This window comes from Cupressus sempervirens, chromosome 4 (genome assembly GCF_028749045.1).
Source record: "Cupressus sempervirens isolate cs-2001-9-10 chromosome 4, ASM2874904v1, whole genome shotgun sequence".
Classification (NCBI taxonomy): Eukaryota; Viridiplantae; Streptophyta; class Pinopsida; order Cupressales; family Cupressaceae; genus Cupressus; species Cupressus sempervirens.
The window spans coordinates 727,979,058-728,001,993 of NC_143121.1; the positions used below are offsets into that span (position 1 = coordinate 727,979,058).

Genomic DNA, 22,936 nt, shown 5'->3' on the forward strand with positions numbered 1-22,936 from the left:
TTTAAAGAGTAATATCTATTACTTTTAGATTTTATTGGATGATTTTTTTTCTAGGTGTTCAATATCGAATTTCATGATCTGTCATTTGTCTTGTCATATTTCCCATTTCTAATATTGGATGAGATAGTTTGTGCAAAAACCTTACAAAATTAAATCTATAAATAATATACGCAACCAATAGCTAGATCATAGATTTTGATTGTTTTTGTACTACTTCGAGATATAGTATTTGAATTTTTTTATTAATATTTTATAAAAATATAAATACATAATTAAAATAAATTTTCAGTTTAAATTTTAAAAAAATTCTTTAGTCTAAATTAATCTAAATAATAGTTGAATATATTCTTAACAATCCAAGATAATATAATCCAACTTCATGCGATTAATTTGTAGACGTTATATGATTTATTATGCCTAAGAAGGCAATCATCCCCTTACCATCAAATATTATTATGTGGCTAAAGGAGTTTCATATTTGATGTCACATTTATTATATGTAACACTAGCAGTTCAAAATGGATGACTAGCCAATTAAGAACAACCGTAGTGAAGGAAACACTATCACCTGACGGATGGCTCACTGACCCAAATCATAAACAACAAATTAGCTGCCCATTATCATAAAAAATAAGTACCTACAAGAATTTGTCAATCTACTATCAAAACCATTATAGTCTATAGTGTCATACAAGTTACCAACAAGAACACTAATCAGGCTACCAACATTAAAGTTCATATAAAAAGTTTCCATATTGGCCACGCAAGATCAAAGTTTAACCATCATAACAATATTAAAAAATTAACACAAAATGAGGCCAAGTAGTCGTTCTTTCTTCTCATCAGTGGGTTGGTTTCCCTTGTCGCACATTCAACATGTCATTTAATTGGAACCTATAGAGTCTTTAGGTGCTTTCCTCATCTTCCTCCACCTTACCTCCCATCTTCCCTGACTGAAGAAGCTAAAGAATGGTTACTACAAAATGCATAAACTTTACACAAAAAATCCACCAAAGTGGTGAACCTCATATTCAAATAAATTAGCAGGTTCTTTTGCTTTTTCATCTTGGTCCACAATGTCTTCAATTTAGCTTCAACCTATTTGAAAGTACTTTGATCCAAATTGATGGGTGGGTCGGGGTCTTGAACAAGGGGTTGCATGGGACAAGTAAAAGGGGTCAAGTGTTGGACAGTGGGTTTCTTAGGGGGAGTCGAAATAAGCGGGTCCTCCTTAGGCCTCTTGAGAGGGGAAGTAGATGTCATGGATGAGTTATCATTTGTGCCTAGGTTATCATCCTTTCTCATGAGATTTTCCATGCCCATACCAAGTGTAGCCAAAACATGGGTGTTTATATCTGAGAAGGCTTTTGCAGTATCTTGGAGTATACCCTATTGTTCCTCAATATAGAAGTTCCTCCTAGATTTTTGCTCCTACTTAGCATCATGGGTTCCATTTTTTTCCAATCCCCTTAGACACAAAATCCCAGTCTATCTCTTCCAGGCTATCTTTTATTTCCTCTTGCTTTTCTTCCACATGTCCACATTTCTATGATGTAATACTAGAACTTTCAATTATGTTATTTTAGACATTTCAGGGTGTGGATGTAGGTGAGGTTAGGATGGAATTAATTAACTAGGGGTGGGAGACATTCCCATAGAGATGTCTCAAACCTTAATAAGAAAAAAAGAGTGAAAAATAATGAGAGCCTGAAAGAACTAGATTCTAACTCTAAGTCTAAAGTAAGTGAGGAGAAAGAGAAACATGCAAGGAAAAAACAAAAAAGCTATAAGGTTCTAGTACATCGATAATGAGGAGGAGGAAAATGTTACTAAATCCCCCCTAAAGATGCAGGAAGTTTCTCAGGATAAAGATATATCTCATGTTTTGGCTAGTTTCAGTTTGGACAAGCTAGATCTGACAGCATTTTATATGGGTGGCTAGGTTGGACAACCTGTGAGATCTAGATTGTCCAAACTGAAACTAGTTGAAACATGAGATATACCTTTATAATGACTAAACTTCCTCCATCATCAAGGGGGACTTAGTAGCATTTTCGTCCTCATCATCATTGATGCACTGGAACCTCCTAGTTTTCTATTTTTCCCTCGCATGTTTCCCTTTCTCCTCACTTTCTCTAGACTTGGAGTTAGAGGGTGAAAGTACAAAGTTGTGTCACCTTTCAGGCTGACTTATCAGAATGACTAAATTTGAGTTATTTTAATAGTGTTTCTAAAAATCTATAACTTTTCTAACATTCTTTGAATTACAATCAAGATATTATTCAATTTCTAATTATAAAATTAAATCTAACAAATTGAATTAATGATTGACATTCAATTATATCTGTATAAATTTTTGATACTTTTTCAATTAAGATTAGATGTAAACCCTAATATTAATAATAATTATATTTTTGAAAAAAAAAAGGTCTATTTTATTTATTAGAGTTTGATCCTTAGTAAGGAGAATACCACACAAAAACTTAACTTTCATACAATACCACTATTAAATTGAACACCACCAAAACTTAACCATCATATATTATTATTATATACTACTATTGAATATGATAGATCTTAACAAGGGGTGCAAGCGCCAAAGTTCTTGCCTCTAGTGTGGTGGGCTTTGGGGTAAGTGTTGAGTCAAATTGTACGTTAAAAATTTTGAACATTTAGTAATGGTGACATATTCATAACTTGTAAAGTTTCTTAAAGTAATGTATGTGTTCGAGTGTTCATCTAAAGAGTCATAGACAAAGAATATAGAACTATGTTGCATCTTTAGCTTGAAAATAAATATTGAACATAAACAAATGATGTGAAAAATAAATTTAGGAAATATTTCATATTGTTTCTCCTTTGAATGGTTTTCTAGTTCCTGCAAATGTTCTATTAAAATAGGTGTTAAGTAATTTTAAATTAATAACATATTATATTCTAAAAATGAATGAGTGGCTCAAATTAGAAACTCGTTTGTTATGTACTTTATATAATGCATAAAATTGATATTATCTATACTATTGTTAATGTATCTTGAAAATGAGTGTACACCTTAGGCATTGTCAATGTTTATTGTGCTATTGAATGAAGCAATGACAATTATGTATGATGCTATTAAAAAAGTAGTTAGTCTCATGAATGTACTATTGCCCAAGTCATATTTTGAAGATGTATGGATAATTCTAATGATCCTATTTTATCAATGACATGATCTAGCTTTAAACTTGAAACTATATTTTCCTTGAAGTCTTTAAAGGATTTTCTAAAAGTTCATGTTGTGCATGTCCTACAAAAATTTTAGTTCTTGATATAGTGTTTCTTGCAAGAATTACTTAAAAGTTCATATTTCCCTCTCAACAAAATCATTGGGCACATATGCAACAAGTTCTACAAGATTAAATCTAACATAATATGATCTCATCCATTTAAAAGATATATTATATTAATTTACTTTTTAAATACTATTAGTTAACAATTTTCTCTCGAATTAGATTTTAAAATCCTAACTCTTTGATACCCAATGCTTGGAGAGACAAAAACATGTTTACCAACGAATGGGTTAGTAGATGTATTCTAGCATTACCCTCTGAATGATTAGGTGTAATTCCCTATGATTTGAAATGATATGCAATGAACTTTTTTTTATGAGATCAGAGGTTTTGACATTATCAGCTCTTAACTTGAGAGTGGTAAAAGATAACCAAATTGTTTGTACGCACAAACAATTTAGGCAAAATAGATTTGAATAACCTATCACTCTCAATGGAATGACTGTAGTAGATTATCTTAATATTTCTAACTCTTACTTCTATTCTAAATGTAGATTAACCATCAAAATGTAGAAGAGGAATGAAGAGATATGCATATGAGGGAAAATGGAATTGCTCTCACTACCAGCCTTGAATGAAATGGAATCCAACCAATAACTAATAGATTCATACACATTTATCTTTCATTTCCCAATGAACCTATCTAATATGAGATGAAAGTAATAAGAGGAGAAACAAGACCATATATAAAGAAAGTAAATGGAATCACCTTCACTATAGTTACCAAAATGAAATAGAATCCATATGTTAACCACATAGCCACATATGATTTTCTTTCAACTCTTAATGCGGAACTAATCTATGCATGGGCAATAAAACATGACAAGAAAATAGGGTAAATGAAATTATAGACCAATTCACCATCAAGTTTGTCAACCTTTATATCGTCAAATGAGGTTACATTTATAGTTTTCCGTTATCCTTCAGTTTAGCAGAGCAACAGTCACAAAATAGAAAAGGAAATAAAATGTAAAATTATCTAGTCATATGAATATGTGGCATCTTCTCCATCAATGATTCTAAATCCATGGTGTTTATGAAAACAGGAAATGACTATTTGATTTCATGCAATCTCAGAAAAACTTGTAGAAAATTGTTAAATTCTTCATAGTCTACTATTTTGCGCCAAACTTGTGTATTTCATATTCCAATGGTCATTGCATTTTTGAATACTAACCATCGATCTTAAATTAACGATCATGATTAAAACATTATAAATTTTCTTTAAAACTTCTTCCTTGAGTCCCTCCGTGCACACGTATCTTTCAATCATTATGTCAGTATGATTATTTTCCTTGTAACTTTTTATAGCGACATAACAATGAGCGTTGATCTCTCTTTTGATCTGATGGAAAAAATAAAAGATATTAATTCTCTATTTTCTTTATGATGCAGGTCCACTTTCCAACTAGGTACACCATGGTGAATAGTTGGAACTATTTTATAACTTGGAGGATCTAACATTGACCTAGTTTTGCTTCGTGAAATGTAATGGCCCATAGGACACATGTCTTTCTGTCGCTTTTTTGTAATGCTTAAAGCATGTTCATCTTTTCATAATGATATAGTGATGAGTGTAGATGTTCTTTTGATCTGACAATGAATAAGATGCATCATTGAATACTCATATTTCCATCATTAAAACTTCATCCATTGATCTGGTCTTTATCGATGATCTGGATTTGATCTTCTTAACCATTTGACTTGTCAACTGGCCAATAGTGTGCATTCTTTCATTCATTTGAATACTCTCCACCATGTAGCTTATTATGATTGCATATGAACCGTTCATCTACTAAATCGACGATGCGTATTTTCTTATCTTCATATTTTGACTCTAGGAGGGTTCTGAATCTTTTCTTCTGCATGAACTACTTCTTCCACTGACTGATCTTTCTTATCTGCAATGTCTTTCATGGAAACCATAACATAATGTTGAATCTTTGTGTTTATCATGGTTAGGAACAAATCAATAGAAGGTATAGACCTTCTTCTCATCGAGATGACACATAAAACCTCTCAAACCCTAATCACCTAGCTTTGAATTGATGCATTGTTCATATGATTCTCTACATTCGGTTAGCTCATTTGAAGGAATGATGAGAAGATAGATAATCCTATGGGAAATATAGACCTAGACTTGAAACATTGATACTTGACTTGACTCCAAAACCCTGAAGCAAAAAGATATGAAGTGAAACTTGGGCAACAGCTGACTCTGGCTGGGTATTTAAGCATGATAATGGTTGAAGGAAATCCAAAAATCTTTGGTTTTGCACAAAAGGTGACAACTTAAAAACAAAACAAACAAAAAAAAAAAACTAAACTAGGAAAACAACAACAAACTACCTAAGATAGCAAGCAACTAAGCTAAAGCAAACCGCATGTTACCTACCTATCTAACTACTATGTAGGGGTTATCTACTTTCAATTTTACATTTGATACAACTTCAAATCCTTCGCATTATAGGAACATAGTAGGGTGTCTCCAGTGGGATATTCCAATTTGAAAGAATTATTTCGATTCACTTAAATGATCTAAAATGGCCCTTTCCACAAAGACTAAACCTTAGAGTGCATACCTCTTGGCTCATGTCTCTTATCCCATAACAACACCAAATCACCTTCCATAAAATTTCTAGGCCTTGTTCTTCTATCAAACAACTTTTTGATTCTTCCCTAGTGTTCAGTGATTTTATCAACCATCTCTTCTCTTTCCTCTTGCAATTTGGTAAGTTACAAGATCCTCTTCTCTAATCCATCTTTTAAATCATCCTCCTTAATCATAGTCTTTAGTTTACATGTAGAAAGCTCTAAGGGTAGTGGAAAATTACCTTCCACTCCATAGACTAATTGAAAAGGTTAAATACTGGATAGACCTTTTAGGTACCAAAAGCCCTTTTAGGTGTGGTCCTATCAACCCATAAAGCATCATGAATCTTCTTATGCCCATTTTTTTGATTATTTGAGACCAATTTATTTAAAATATTAATCAGATTCTTATTACCAGACTCACCATGCCCATTTCCTTATGGGAAATAGTCAGAGGAATGTCCACCTTGAATACCTTTATCATAGCAAAATCCAATAATTTATAAAGAGGAAAAGTAATATGTATTATCCATTATCAATTTTATAGGAACTTCAAACCTAATAAATATATGCTCTTTAAGGAATTCACATACTACTTCTGATGAATTCTTCTTCATTGGCTTTACTTCAACCCATTTACTAAAATAATTTGTGGCAATTAGTATGTAAGAGTGTCCTTGACTAGAAGGAGGATTAAGTGGACCTATAAAATATAAACCCCATTCATGGAAAGGAGCTTCAACTACCATTGGCCTAAGAGGTAGAATAGCAAGCTGAGTTTTACTAGCAAACATCTTGCATTTCTCACAAGTAACCACCCACTTATATGCATCTTTATACATGTAAGGCCAATAATAACTTCACCTCAAAATTTTAAATGCAATAACAGTAGAATAAAATTGTCCTCCACATGCTTCATTATGAAAAGATGTCAACAATTTTACCTATTGCTCTTTATCCACACATCTCAAAAATGTTCCATCAATTTCTTTTTTGTACAAGACATCATCATGAATCACATACTTCAAGATTTTTGTGTTTAGAACCCTTCTTTTCTTAGTAATCAATCCATCAAGGAATTAACCATATATCATAAAATAAGTAATTTTTGAGAACCAAGGATCTTAAAGGCTTACCATTAGAACTTTTGGAGTATCTTCTTCTTTGAATTTTTGATCCTCTACAAAGTGTATTACTTCCTACAAGTTTGGTTGGCTTAATTTTTATATCATATTCTTGGAATTTTTCTATCCATACTCCTCTATTATTACAACCAACCTCTTGTTCCATCAGAATACTTTTTTTTGTAGGATCTGGCACATATATTATTGAATGAGAATGTAGCACATAAAACCTAAAAATTTTAAGGGCTCTCACCATTGCATATACATGTTTTTCCATCTATGAGTATATCAATTCTTGATTCTTCAATGGTATGCTCATGAAAGCAATTTGAGCTTGTATTCTTTCTTTATTCTCTTTCATCAATATAGTGAACATAGTATGTTCTAAGGAATAACAGTAAATAATGGATTCTTTAGTGTAGTTAGGATGGACAAGAACATGGGCTTTGGCTATGGAACTCTTGATATCTTCAAAAGTCTTTTCCCAACATCAGTCCATTTTAAAGTTGTATTTTCTTTTATCATACCAACTATACATTTAATTATTTTAGATAAGTCAGGCATAAATCTCCTCAAGAAATTTACTTGACCAAAGAAGGACTTTACTCTAGTTTTAATCAATGAAAGACTTAATTGTTGAATGACTTCAACTCTGCCTAGATAAATCATCACTCCTTCTTGGGATACAATATGAGCAAGAGGCTTGCCTTCTGTCACACAAAATACTAATTCAACACCCACCCCTTTTTCACAGGTACAATCATTTTTCATTCAAATATGAGTATAGTATGATGCCGGGTTTCAAGCTGAGGGATTTTTCAGTATTCATTGCTCTTGCTTCTTCCCCATTTTTTTTGCGCAAAAAATGCTTGAGTCAAGTTTGGGTGAGAAATATCGTTTGGGTTATGCATCAACTTTCTTAAAAACTTCATAGGATCCATCCCCAATTCAAAAGTAAATTCTGTAGACACCTAAATCTATTTACATCACTAGGTAATCTTATTTAGTAGTCTCCTAGCATATTACTAATTAAATATTTATTATTTAATTAATTAGTCTTCATCCCCTAGTTAATTTATTTATTTAATTGACTATAGTCCAATTGATAAAATCAAATGATAACCCAAAATCAATCTATCAATTAAATCCATATTCCTCTATTAAATTAAATAAATCCTCAAACCTATTTAATTTAATCCCACATCCCCCATTTTATTAAATAAATTATCCAAACCCCTAAAAATATCCCTAAACCCAACCTTTACCCATAATCCAACTCATCCACCCATACTAACCTTACTTGGCCACCTAACTAACCCATCCCATCAAAGCTAAGCCACTTGCCCTCTAATCCCCTTTCTAAACTAAGTTTAATCCCCCTCCTAAACATGTGCACAACTTTAAGCAAGGGTTGAGACTTGCTAACCCAAGCTAAAGTCAAAAAGTTTCCCTTATCCTCTTCCATCCCTATCCAAGAGCATTTATGGCTCTTACATACCATTAATACCTCTTGCATGCCATTAAATACCTCTTACATCCCTCTTACACACTCATCCTCCCTCATTACTCCCTTTGACCAACCATTATCCCATCCCCTCACACTGATCCTCCTTGTGACAAGTGTCACTTCCCTATTGGCTCTAAACAAGCACAATCCATGTGCTTCCCTTTGAAAGCATCATAGCCCTTCCTCACCATTCTATGATCTAGCTATTGGTTGCGTATATTATTTATAGATTTAATTTTGTAATATTTTTGCACAAACTATCTCATCCAATATTAGAAATGGGAATTATGACAAGACAAATGACAGATCATGAAATTTGATATTGAACACCTAGGAAAAAAATCATCCAATAAAATCTTAAAGTAATAGAAATTACTCTTTAAAGATTCTTGTAATCAAGAATCTATCACTTGATAATTATTAAATCTAAAGTCCCTTACTTGATCCCACTTTATAAGCCATTCTTGGCTTACATGGTAGAATAAAGTCTATTATCCATCATACACAAAGTAAGAAAAAAGAAAAAGAAATCATTCAATTTCATCCAAATTTCGAAAAGAACAATCCATAGAATGGAATTTAAAATTTAAAATTAATATATATTCTTATTTAGAAAAAATGATAATATAAAATTTCCCTATAATAACTTTCAACGAAAGACATTCAAATTTTATAAGATTATATATTTGCATATAAAATTAATTTAAAATTTTTTTTTTTTATAATAGCCTTTTCTATTAATAATTAATAATCTAAGAATACAATTCACCAAAAAAAAACCGGAGATGCAAGATCACCCACCCAGAATTCACAAATATTATCTCCGTGACAATGAAAATAAAGTAACTCAATCATCTCCCTCTCCCTCTCCGTGACAAGTATTATCTCTGCCATTAGTAAAACAAGAAATGCAAAGGCCGATTCATTCGAGAAGACGAGGTTTTTCTCTTCCATCTTGTAAGGCAACCACAAGAAGAAATGAACGGTTTAGAATTTATAAGATCTGCTTCCTTACTACAATTGAGCTCATTTATAAGGTGCTCCAAGATTTTAGCCAAGGTGTTCTTCTTTGGAGTTTCTAAGCGCTTGTGTAACTGTTCAGACCAAGATTAAATTACATTATAAATCAGGTTGGCTGGATCTCATCTACTTGAAATTTAAGCTCTTGTATCTAAAATTTGATTGAATCGATTTTGTTTACCATGGCATCTCTTGGCAGCGGCGAATGCAGAACTAACATCAGTACGTCTAATGAAGAAATTAGCTACAATGAGTCTCGAAACGGGGGATTTCTAAGAAAAATTTGGTTAAATATAAGCAATGTTTTGATGGGGTTGTGTAGAAAAATAATGGATGTTGGAAGAGAGGATCCTAGAAGGATTACGCATGCTATAAAAGTTGGGTTGGCATTCTCATCGGTTTGGCTGTTATTTCTGTGGGATCGATTATTCCGCAGGGTGGGATTTGGTAACCATGCAATTTGGGCAGTCATGACTGTCGTTGTCGTTCTCGAATTCTCTGCGGGTATGAGTTAGTTTAATTTAATTGTTTCTAACGCAACCATCTTTTTCACCCTAATCGACTAACATTTAGAATGGATGTTGTTGCTGCTTGAGCAGGGGCTACCATGAACAAAGGCCTCAACAGAGGAATTGGAACCATGGTGGCTGCATTTCTTTCCTTCCTCGTTTGCCACGTGTCAGAGAAGGTAGTGCGAGGAAAGGCGTTTGTGCTCTCTTGGAATCACCTTGTTGCATTCACCAAATCTCAATTAGTACTCCACTACACTCATTTTGCAGGAGCGGCTACCACGTATGCCCGTTTCTTTCCTTCCCTCAAGAATAAATTTGACTATGCAGTGCTTATATTCCTGCTCACATTCAGCATGATAACGGTTTTTGGATATCGAGTGGAGAATATATCACGCATGGCATACGAACGCTTCGCCACCATACTCATCAGATGTGGAGTGTGTTTGGTTGTAAGTCTGCTCATCTTCCCCGCCTGGGCTGGCGAGGATCTTCACAATTCCATTGTCAGGAAGTTCCAAGGCTTGGGGAAATCTCTGCAGGGTAAGAAAACCGAACGAAAACAATTGAGGTTAAAAATCCTTGTTTTGATTGTGATGAAAACGTAACATTTTCTTCAGCGTAAAATGTGTGTTTTTCGCAATGGGCTGTTACAGATGAACTACTAGTACGCTTTGATTGGTGTGGCTTGTTATCAGCTCGGTAGATTAAATTGTTAAAATATCCGACTAATGTAATGGGCATGATATATTTGATGCCAGGATGCGTGGATGAATATTTCAGCGGATGCCGTACTGATGAGAAGGTGGAAGATGAGTCAGAAGATATCATACACAGAGGATACAAGTCTGTGCTGGACTCAAAGGCTACCGACGATTCTTTGGTAAATCGAAAAAATATATAATTATTAGAAGAAACTAATTAAGTGGTAGCCATGACAACTTTTGACATTAAAGAATGTTAAATGGATCGTCTGAAAGCAGTGATTGTACATGTTAATTGCAGGAGGCATTTGCTAGGTGGGAGCCAAGGCATGGTCTATTTCGATGCCGGCATCCATGGCAGCAGTATGTGAAAATTGGAGTGAAGCCTCATTATCAGGCTTATCCTATTGTGGCCTTGCACGGATGCCTTCGATCTGAAATCGAGGTATATTCGTATGCATTTCCTCATTTGGTATCATTACCTTAAATTTACAAATTATCTTCAATGCATGCACTATAGCTGATGAATTTTTGTTTTGCATACGTTTTAGGCCCCTCATTCCCTTCGTTCACCATTGAAGAAGCCATGCACCAACGTCGCCCACAAAGCAGCCAAGTTACTGGCAGAGCTGTCAAGCTGCATTGAACAAATGAGAATATACGACTTCGAGCCAATATTGGAAGAAGTTCAACATGCACTGGAGGATCTTCAAGTTTCCTTGAATTCTCAACCAAAGCTCTTACTGCATTCAACAACAAGAACGCCGAGTCAGAAAATCATACTTGAGAATGAAAATAGAGAAGAGGAGGTAAGGTGGGCGATGAGAAGAAGATCATGGCATGGAGAAAGTAGTGACAAGAAGAGGTTAATGCTGAGACGCGGCGTTGAATTTGGAGAAGCACTTCCGTTGGGCCCCGTTTGGTTGGGGAAGATGAATTTTCCTCATAACCAGGTTATCTAATAACCAAGTTTTCGAAAACCTGGTTATGTATTTTAGGAAGATAGTTGGACCGTTTGGTTGACACGGAAGATGAATTTTCAAATCCATATTCTGCGTTTGGTTGCCAATTTAGAAATTGGAATTGGAACAGAATATGACTAGGAATATCTTTTTGTTGCATTTGGTTGTTCATTTTCTAATTGGAATTGGAATTTGATGTAAATTTTTTTAATCTTATTTAATTAGTGAAACACAAGGATTAGAATGAGTAAAGTATTAATATTTATGATTTAATTTATTTATAATTAGACTACATTATTATTATTATTTATTCTTGAATATTCACAGTTTTATTTTGTTAGTCAATAATAAATAAAATGATTATTATTTTTTATTTTAATTCTATTTATTAGCAAAGAAAAGTAAAAAATAATCATACATGCAATCATTTGTACGAAGTTATTTTTTGTCCCATTGTTGGAAATTGTGATCATATATATTATATATTTTTGAAAAATTGTGTAAGAAAAATTTATCGTCGAATTGAATTTATTGTCAAGTTCATCCGAACTTCATAATTGTCGAACTCGAATTGAAACTTGAACCTTGTGACTTAGCCGCTAAATATGTGTGTTTGTGTCCTCTCTCTATCCCTCCCTGTGTTTGTGTTCATCCACGTGATTTGGCAGAAGGATTGGACACAATAAATGTTGTTTATGCAAATGAATTATCACCTACACTATATGAGAATTCTTGCATCTCTTAAGACTAGTTGTCGACACAGAGAGGGATTGTAAGGCGTGTTCTGGCTCTTGGTCGGTATCTTCAGAATCCATTGGCCATGGTTGCAACATTATATAGTCTTGGCAAAGAAATATTATCATTGAAGCTTCATTCACTGGAACATTTCCTTACTCCAGATGAAAAGTATGAAGCTGTTGAGCAGGTAATAGTTACAACAACCAACCGTAGAGGCTATGAAGCCACTTGTCTTTATAAATGCTATTGGTTTTTTTAAGGGTTAGAGGGAATGGACAAGCAGCATCCGAAAACCATGTTATGGATCCATTGGATGATACTAGAATTCATCCAAAGTCATATGAATTTGCCAAGAAAATGGCTAAGGACATATATTGTGAAGAAGCTGGACATGATATAGATGATATGGATGAGGAAACACAAGAAATGGTTGTTGAGCATGTCAAAAATATCCTGATCTGTTAAATGCCCTTGATATTGATGAATATGCTAGAAGTGTGGAGCAATGGACATCCAATAAAAAGCAGGAAACCCTTGCTGACATAAAGAGTGAATTGTTACATGGATTTCAGGATTTGAGATCGCCATATAAAGAGCCATCCCAGGATGAGGAATTTTATCTGCTAAATGGAGAAAATGAAGAGACCCTGTTAATGGAAAAAATTGTCCCCGCAGAGTCCAAAATCATCGTATAATTTGTGATCTGGAATCAAGCTTGACATGAATAATATTGAAAGAGGAGCTTTCTGATGATCTAGATATAGATCCTTTAGAAAAAATTGCAGAAGGCAGCATCCTTACCTGTTGGGTGAAAACTATGAAAAAAGTGAAGTACCTAGTTGAGTTAACTTGCAAAGAGAGTTCACTAAAGAATGATAACTATCAGGGTGCATAGGATAAGGATAAGGAGGTTAAGGATCCATATTTTGCGGAAGAGGATTCCATTTCACGAAGTGAACAAGAGAATGAAACCATTAAGTTCCTAACAAATAAAGAGCTAGGGGAGAGTATTATCCGTCCATGGTTGAAAGGGCCTACTCACTTGATTCTAACACTGAACATTTTCAATGGAGTTTATGCAGACAAGGATATTGTGGAGGGAGGAAAAGACCAAAAGGATTTTGCTAGCTATCTTCGACTTAGAAAATACTTTCAATTGGGGAGGAGATATTTGAAGATCTTGATGAGGTCATAGACAGATATATATTCAAGAGAGGATAATATATTTCAGTATTTCATTCTACTGTTTGGTGAGTCATAAAACACACATCAACAAACACCTTTCTACAGATGCAGGAACACACAAGCTCCTCTCTCTCTCTCTCACTCTCTCCCTCTGTCCCTTCGTCCCCCCTTCTTATCCCGCACTCTCTGCCCCTCTATGTATCTCTCCCTTTTAATAAATTTATTAAGTTAGTTAATTATTCAACAAAATATGCAACTAAATTTTACGTGAAATATTATATAGGAAAAAATATACCATTTTACATTCACATACATTAAACATTTGATGAGAACTTTAACAAGAAAAATGATGCTTTGTTAATAATTGCTCTTAAAAAATGTGGAATTTTGGCAACATAGATTTTACATGCAATTTAAAAAAAAAGATCATGAAAATCATTAATCATATAAATCATATTTTAACATCATGAAATTCTAATAATGAATTTCACATAATTACTACAATATGAAAACTTGCTAACTTGATAGAACAATATCCATGATTTGATGGTGGTGTGAAAACACACCGTTAAACATGAAAACACTGAAAAATCCACGATGTATGCCTTTATGCCCCACATTCGATGACACACTGTTACATACGAAAACACTGAGAAATCCACGATGTATGCCCTTATGCCCCACATTCGACGGCAACCCTCTCATGCTGCTCAATCTTCCCATTACTGTTTGTGTTGTTAGATGGTCAATCCTGCATATATGAACTAAACATGCTTGAAAAATTAAAACCTAATTATTTTTTTAATGGAATACACCAAGGAGTGGCATCAGAAATATTGATCGTTTACAAACACAGTAAACAATCATTCGATAGCTCATTTTTTATCAGCATGTGTGGTCTTGCAATATTAGCAAATCAAGAGCAATAAAAAAATACAAGAGAAAAATACTTTATCAATACCGTTGACAATCTTCTCAAGAAGCACGTACATAGGAAACCAAACTGTGGAAAAAAAAATAAGAAATTTTAAAAATATCCAAGCAAATTAGGAATATACATATAACATGGGACATAATCATGACTCTACAATCATCTACCAAAAATCCTCAATACTTTTGATAATCTTGTCAATGAAAACATACATAGGAAATCAAATAGGGACAAAAAGACAAAAAAATAAAAACATATGCAAGAAAATTAGGACTATAGATATAACATAGGACAGAATCATGAACTATACAATCATCTAGCAAATCACATTTCTATATGCTTTCAAGTTCTACAATTGAGCATTCATCATTTGCCACTCCTTGTGTATTCCACGTATGTATGGTTCAAATATAACTCTAATTAACAATGCAATGAAAAACTATACCAAATGTTTACGAGATCATAAACTACGTGTTGTGAGAGATCAATGCAATACCATTAAACAAAGCCAACTAACCCTCTGGAATTATTTCACATGCCAATCGTGTGAATGCCAATGAAATGAACAACTAAACTATGTACTGACCAATGCCAATCATGTCAATGAAATGAATGACTATACTATGCATATATCAAGTATGTATACATACGTACATACATGCGTGAACATACATATATACGCACATACATACATACATACACATGTACATACATGTGTACATACATACGCACCTACATACATACATACGCACATACATACACACATACATACATACATACATGCTTAGCAAAATAGAAAAAAAGTGCTCAGTAATGATTTCCAATATAGTGTTGTGACAGATCAATGCAATACCATTACACAAAGCCAATTAACCATCTGGAATGACTTCACATGCCAATCGTGCAAATGCCAATGAAATGAACAACTATCCTACGTATTGACCAATGCCAATCATGTCAATAAAATGGATGACTAAACTATGCATAGATCAAGTTTGTATACATACGTACATACATGTGTGTACATACATATGCACATACATATATGCATACGTACATACATGTGTGTACATACATACATACGCATATACATACATACATGCTTAGCAAAATAGTAAAAATGTGCTCAGTAATGAGTTCCAGTATAGTGTTGTGAGAGATCAATGCAATGCATAGATCAAGTATGTATACATGCGTACATACATGTGTGTACATACATATGCACATAATACATACATATGTACGTACATACATACATGTGTGTACATACATATTGTTTGTTTCAAATCTGTTTAGCAAAATAGTCAATATGTGCTCACTAATGAATTCCAATATAGTGCTGTGACAGATCAATACCACTGAAATGGACAACTAAACTTTGTAACAGTTTCTTGCCAGTAATGAGTTCTAGTATAGTGTTGTGAGAGATAAATGCAATACCATATAAATAGAGCCAATTCATAAGCTATGTATAGATCAATGTCAATCATGGCTTTTATCTAGACATAATCAATATGTGCTCAATATGTGCTCAATAATGAAATTTACAAGTATACCACTAGCTTTTATCTATACATAGCTGACCTATACATAGTTTATCATGGTTCTATTTCTATCTACTATTTGCTTAGCATAGTCAATAGATGTGGTAACTATTTGTTTCAAATCTATTTAGCAAAATAGTCAATATGTGCTCACTAATAAATTCTAGTATGGTGCTATGAGAGATCAATACCAGTGAAATGAACAATTAAACTTTGTAACAGTGTCTGGCTGTTTGTGTTAAATCTATTTAGCAAAATAGTCAATATGTACTCAATAATGAATTCCAGTATGTGCTCACGTGATTACTTGTATATATCATAATGCCAATCATAATAGCAAAACATGGCAATTATGCTTTTATCTATACATAGTTGACCTATACATAGTTTATCATGGTTCAAATCTATTTAGCAAAACAGTCCAATATATGCTGTAACAGTTTGTTTAGAATCTGTTTAACAAAATAGTAAATATATGCTCACTAATGACTTCCAGTATAGTGTTGTGAGAGATCAATGCAATACCATTAATCAAAGTGAATCATGCCAATGAAATGAACAACTAAACTATGGATATATCAAGTATGTATAGATCCATGTAAAATCATTCAACATACTTATGATGTCATAAACTATGTATAGATCAATGCAATACCATTAAACGCAGTCAACTCATAAACTATGTATGGATACATGGAAGATCAATGGCAATCATGGCTTTTATCTATACATAGTTGACATATACATAGTTTATCATGGTTCAAATCTGTTTAGCAAAACAATCCAATACATGTTGTAACAGTTTGTTTAGAATCTATTTAACAAAATAGTAAATATATGCTCACTAATGACTCCCAGTATAGTATTGTGAGAGATCAATGCAATACCATTAATCAAAGTGAATCATGCCAATGAAATGAACAACTAAACTATGGATATATCAAGTATGTATAGATCCATGCAAAATCACTCAACATACTTATGACATCATAAACTATGTACAAATCAATGCAATACCATTAAACGCAGCCAACTCATAAACTATGTATGGATACATGGAAGATCAATGACAATCATGGCTTTTATCTATACATAGTTGACGTATACATAATTTATCATGGTTCAAATCTATTTAGCAAAACAGTCCAATACATGCTGTAACAGTTTGTTTAGAATTTGTTTAAAAAAATAGTAAATATATGCTCACTAATGACTTCCAGTATAGTGCTGTGAGAGATCAATGCAATACCATTAATCAAATTGAATTATGCCAATGAAATGAACAACTAAACTATGGATATATCAAAGTATGTATAGATCCATGCAAAATCACTCAACATACTTATGACGTCATAAACTATGTACAAATCAATGCAATACCATTAAACGCAGCCAACTCATAAACTATGTATGGATACATGGAAGATCAATGACAATCATGGCTTTTATCTATACATAGTTGACATATACATAATTTATCATGGTTCAAATCTGTTTAGCAAAACAGTCCAATACATGCTGTAACAGTTTGTTTAGAATCTGTTTAACAAAATAGTAAATATATGCTCACTAATGACTTCCAGTATAGTGCTGTGAGAGATCAATGCAATACCATTAATCAAAGTGAATCATGCCAATGAAATGAACAACTAAACTATGGATATATCAAGTATGTATAGATCCATGCAAAATCATTCAACATACTTATGATGTCATAAACTATGTACAAATCAATGCAATACCATTAAAAACAGCCAACACATAAACTATGTATGGATACATGGAAGATCAATGGCAATCATGGGTTTTATCTATACATAATTTATCATGGTTCAAATCTGTTTAGCAAAACAGTCCAACACTTGATAGCACAATTTGTTTAGAATCTGTTTAACAAAATAGTAAATATATGCTCACTAATGACTTCCAGTATAGTGCTGTGAGAGATCACTAATTAAATAGTCAAAATGTGCTCAATAATGAGTTCCAATATAGTGATGTGAGATTAATATAGTTTTAGTTTAGTGCTATTAGAGATTAATGCAAAACCATTGAATAGAGTAATCATGCAACATAAGTCATTGCAATCCAGTCAGTAGCTGAAATAGCTAAATGGTACCAAATGTCATTGCAATCCACTCCACTCTCTCCACCTCATCCATCATCAAGAACCCTTTGGCTCTTTCACGTTGAAGCACGAAGGTATCATGTGCTTTCACGAAAATTGCTCGACTCAGTTTAGGGACAGCTTTGAGAGCAATATATGCAGCAGTCAAAATATTATCATCTTCAGATTTATCCACTTTTACAATCTGAGGCTTAATGAGGCCATCTTTCAGTTCCTTCATAGTTTCGCATATCACATCCAATGATGCAGCCAAAGATGTCTTCTTCCTCTTTCCCCTCCTTGATGATGATGGTGGAGGAGTCCCTCTAGCACTTGCACTCGACTAATTGGAATGATATAACTCTTCATCAATATCTGGTTGGCTGTCAAGAGGTGTACCAAAATTGGTATCATCCTCATCAAGCACATTAAATGCATCGTTCATAGGGTGCCCTTCTTTAGCATCAAGGGGTGTTGTAGATGCGAACCCTTCAGCAATGTCATTACCAACAATTACAGCCAACTCATTGAAATACTGGAAAGGTGACCTCTTATACATTTTTGCATTTTTGAATTCTCTCCTCTACATATAAGCATTAATAGATGGATTAGGTTGTAAGTTTTTCATTATTAAAATAAGAAGGAAAAATTTCTTCAATGAAAAGAGTACAAAGATGATCCTACCTTCAAAAGGTCATCCCACACTAAATCCTCAGCATCCACAGTTTGAGTTTCTTCATTCCAAGCTAACCCACTTGTATTTTTCAAGTCCTTCATTAGTTTATATCTTACTTTCCATGTTTTTAGCTTATTCTTAAAATGATCTCGTGACAGATTCGAGTTCATCACTGAATTGAATGTCCTCTCTATCGCAGTCCATGCCTCTTTTTTAAACCCACCTTCACCTTTCCGTCCGAGATGGACTTGTTCAAGGAGCAAGTCTAAAAACTTGCGTTCCATCGATTTTGTCCACATTTTCTTCTTTGAAGAAGAAGATTTGTTGCTCACAGCGAGGGATCCATCTATATCACTCAAAGTAATGGGAGAACACATCTGTTTCACATGATCAGATCCATCCATGCTCATCATGAGCTCGGTATATGCCATTGTGTACTCCTTCTTATATTTCATTTAAATTTGAAATAAAAAATCTTTAACTATCAATTTGTAATACGTCATAATGGAACAAGGCTAACATATTGAATAGGTAAACGTATTACGATTTAAAGTAATCATGCGACTGAAATTGAAAGTTATTGCTCTTTAAATTTAAATAGAATGCAGCAAGCAGTAACATTAGAAAAATAGGATTTTCAACGAATTCGTTGTTCTCTTCTTACTAGTGGGCTTATGATCTTCATCATTTGGTACTCCTTGCTGTATTTCATTTAAAATTGAAGATGATAAACTTTAAATATCATTTTTTAATACATCCTAATGCAATGAGGCTAACATTTAATAAACTTGAAAGAATTTAACTGAAGATGATACACATTTTAAGCAATAATTGATGATAACACATCAACATCAAAAAAACTACCAGTAAGACAAGATGGTGATATCAATGGCAAGTAAATAGTCATGAGCCCCATTATGAAGCATGTTATTGTACTTTCTCAATGCAAAGATGTATAATAATTGTGCTTTCTTGCATTTAAATCAATGTAATCTATATTTCAAGTTGAATTGTGTATTGCAGATATGATCAACAATTTTTGTACATAATGTAGGTGTGAAATTGAAAGTTAATGTTCTTTTTATTTAATTAGAATGTAGCAAAGATTGATATCAGAATAACGAAATCAAACACCATCATTGTATATGCATACATCAATTTAATCATATAAAGCACATTGCCTTCTAATAAATCATTTATTCTCGAGATCTATAATCTTCCCACATCCTATTTGCTATATCTTCTCGAAATTGGGCCCACTCATTTCTATCCTCCTGAGACAACCCATATGTCTCAAGTAGTGGCACCTCTATCCCATCACGATCATCTTCCTCTTCAATAGCTTCTTTCAATGGAAGGCCATCCTCTATCGTAATGAAATTGTGAAGTATGCAACATGCTAAAACAGTATAGGATTGTGTTATGATATCATAAGACGTTGCATGTCTTAAGATTGGAAAACGCTGCTTCAGAATACCAAATGTACGTTCTACTGCATTTCTAAGAGAGGAGTGTCGATGGTTGAACAACTCATGTGCAGAGTTTATTAGGTTTTCTCTTGACCATTCTTTCAAGTGGTAGCGTGTACACAGATAAGGAGCGAGAAATCCAGGTGCATTTGGATATCCAGCATCCACGAGATAATATTTTCCTATATAAAGAAAGTATATTGTCAATACTTGAACCATTTAGCATAACCTTGAGTATATTAAAATGTGATTTGGCTTACCAGGGGGAACTACAAGTGGATCTGATCTGGATAGAGCTGAGGCTAGAACACGGCTATCTGCAGCAGAGCCTTCCCAACCAGAAAGGCAATACTGAAACTTACAATCAAAGGAGCAGACACCCATAACATTTTGCGATAGGTTCCCTTTTCTATCACGATATTTACCCTGTATGTCGACATCAACTCGCACTGGAATATGGGTACCGTCGATGGCTCCAATGCAATCCTGTGGGATATGATACACTGATCAAATGTATGCTCAAGTAATAATAAGATAAGGACAACATTCTAGACAATAAACTTGTAATAATGTGTGATTTACCTTGAAGAATGGTTCAAAACGATCCTTCCCACTAATTTCAGGAGGAGTGCCTGGACTAGGTGGTATGAAGTAATCTCTATGAAGGGCTAAGATAGCCATCAAAACCTTGTGGAAGTATCGACTGACTGTCTCTCTTGAGTGCCCAAAGTTATGGGCAATCTTGCAGTTCCTTAGATTGTGCCCAAGGGTGTGGAGGAACATCACTAGTTGTTCCTCTAACTTCAAGTGTATCATATCTCTCAAGCTTCCTTTCAGCCTCAGAATACGAGCTAGAGAAAAGAAGGTTGCCCTACTCATCCGAATCTGATCATGACAATCCACCTCATTCGAATGAATAATGTCTCTACAAAAGAAATTTCCTTTTCTTATTCATTTACCCATTTGACTACCTTCTCGGGCTACCAGTACTTTGGCTATGCCAACAAAAGCAAAAAGAATTGTGAGAATGCGGGTGTATGTGGTCTTCCTAACTATGCTCCCTTGGACCTCTATACTCTCCATAGGATCCATTAGTGACCTGAAATGTGGACAATTTAAACACTATCAGTTATGAAATATCAACTATCACCTATTGAGATACAACATGATTATTTGCTAGCCTCATTGCATTAAGAAGTCAATTATTTATTCAAATACAACAAGGAGTACCAACTACCGAGGATCATAAGCCCATAAAGAACAAATTACAATGTGTCATTATACTCCATGTAATCTATCTATACCAATGAAAGCATAATATTGATTCCATTTGTCTATATGTATACACACATGTATGTATATATGTATGTGCACACACATGTATGTATGCATGTATGTACGTACACACACACACACATGTATGTATGCATGTACGTACATACACACACATGTATGTATGTGTGTATGTACACACACACATGAATGTATGTATGTATGTATGCATGTATGTATGTACACACACACACACATGTATGCATGCATGTACGTAGACACACACATGTATGTATGCATGCATGTACGTACACACACAAGTATGTATGTGTGTACGTACATACACACACATGTATGTATGTACACAGACACATGTACAAACTATAACTTGAATTTGGGCTTTTATGAATGTGTTTTAATAAATCGTCGGGTCCGCTGAAACTGAGGCTCGTCTTTTAGAAGATGAAAAGTAACATAGTTGGCAATAGGAATAGAGTTTCTTTCTGCATTAATCTATACATAGTTTGAAATCATGGCTTTTATCTATACATAGTTTATGACCTCATAAGTATGTTGAATGATTTTGCATGGATCAACACATACTTGATATATCCATAGTTTAGTTGTTCATTTCATTGGCATGATTCACTTTGATTAATAGTATTGCATTGATCTCTCACATCACTATACTGGAACTCATTGGACTATTTTGCTAAACAGATTTGAACCATGATAAACTATGTATAGGTCAACTATGTATAGATAAAAGCATGATTGCCATGTTTTGCTATTATGATTGGCACTATAATATATACAGGTAATCACATGATCACATACTGGAATTCATTATTGAGCACATATTGAGCACATATTGATTATGTATAGATAAAAGCCATGATTGCCATTGATCTATACATAGTTTGTGATTTGGCTCTATTTAATGGTATTGCATTCATCTCTCACAGCAGTATACTAGAACTCATTACTGGCAAGAAACTGTTACAAAGTTTAGTTGTTCATTTCACTGGTATTGATCTCTCACAACACTATACTGAAAGTCATTAGTGAGCATATATTGACTATTTTGTCAAACAGATTCTAAACAAACTGTTACAGCATATATTGGACTGTTTTGCTAAATAGATTTGAACCATGATAAACTACGTATAGGTCAACTATGTATAGATAAAAGCCATGATTGCCATGTTTTGCTTGATTGACACTATGATATATATAGGTAATCACGTGAGCACACACTAGAATTCAT

General features: G+C 33.7%; 1 protein-coding gene across 1 annotated transcript in view; it reads left to right on the plus strand.

Moving 5' to 3' along the window:
* Nucleotides 1–9,754: 9,754 nt before the first annotated feature.
* Nucleotides 9,755–22,936, plus strand: part of LOC149563367 (aluminum-activated malate transporter 14-like) — a 32,308-nt gene continuing 19,126 nt past the window's right edge. Inside the window, exons 1-5 of the mRNA XM_089828138.1 lie at nucleotides 9,755–10,076; nucleotides 10,172–10,624; nucleotides 10,843–10,964; nucleotides 11,087–11,230; nucleotides 11,337–11,707. Coding sequence (XP_089684264.1) covers nucleotides 9,755–10,076; nucleotides 10,172–10,624; nucleotides 10,843–10,964; nucleotides 11,087–11,230; nucleotides 11,337–11,707 — 1,412 coding nt within the window. The remainder of the gene's footprint in view (nucleotides 10,077–10,171; nucleotides 10,625–10,842; nucleotides 10,965–11,086; nucleotides 11,231–11,336; nucleotides 11,708–22,936) is intronic.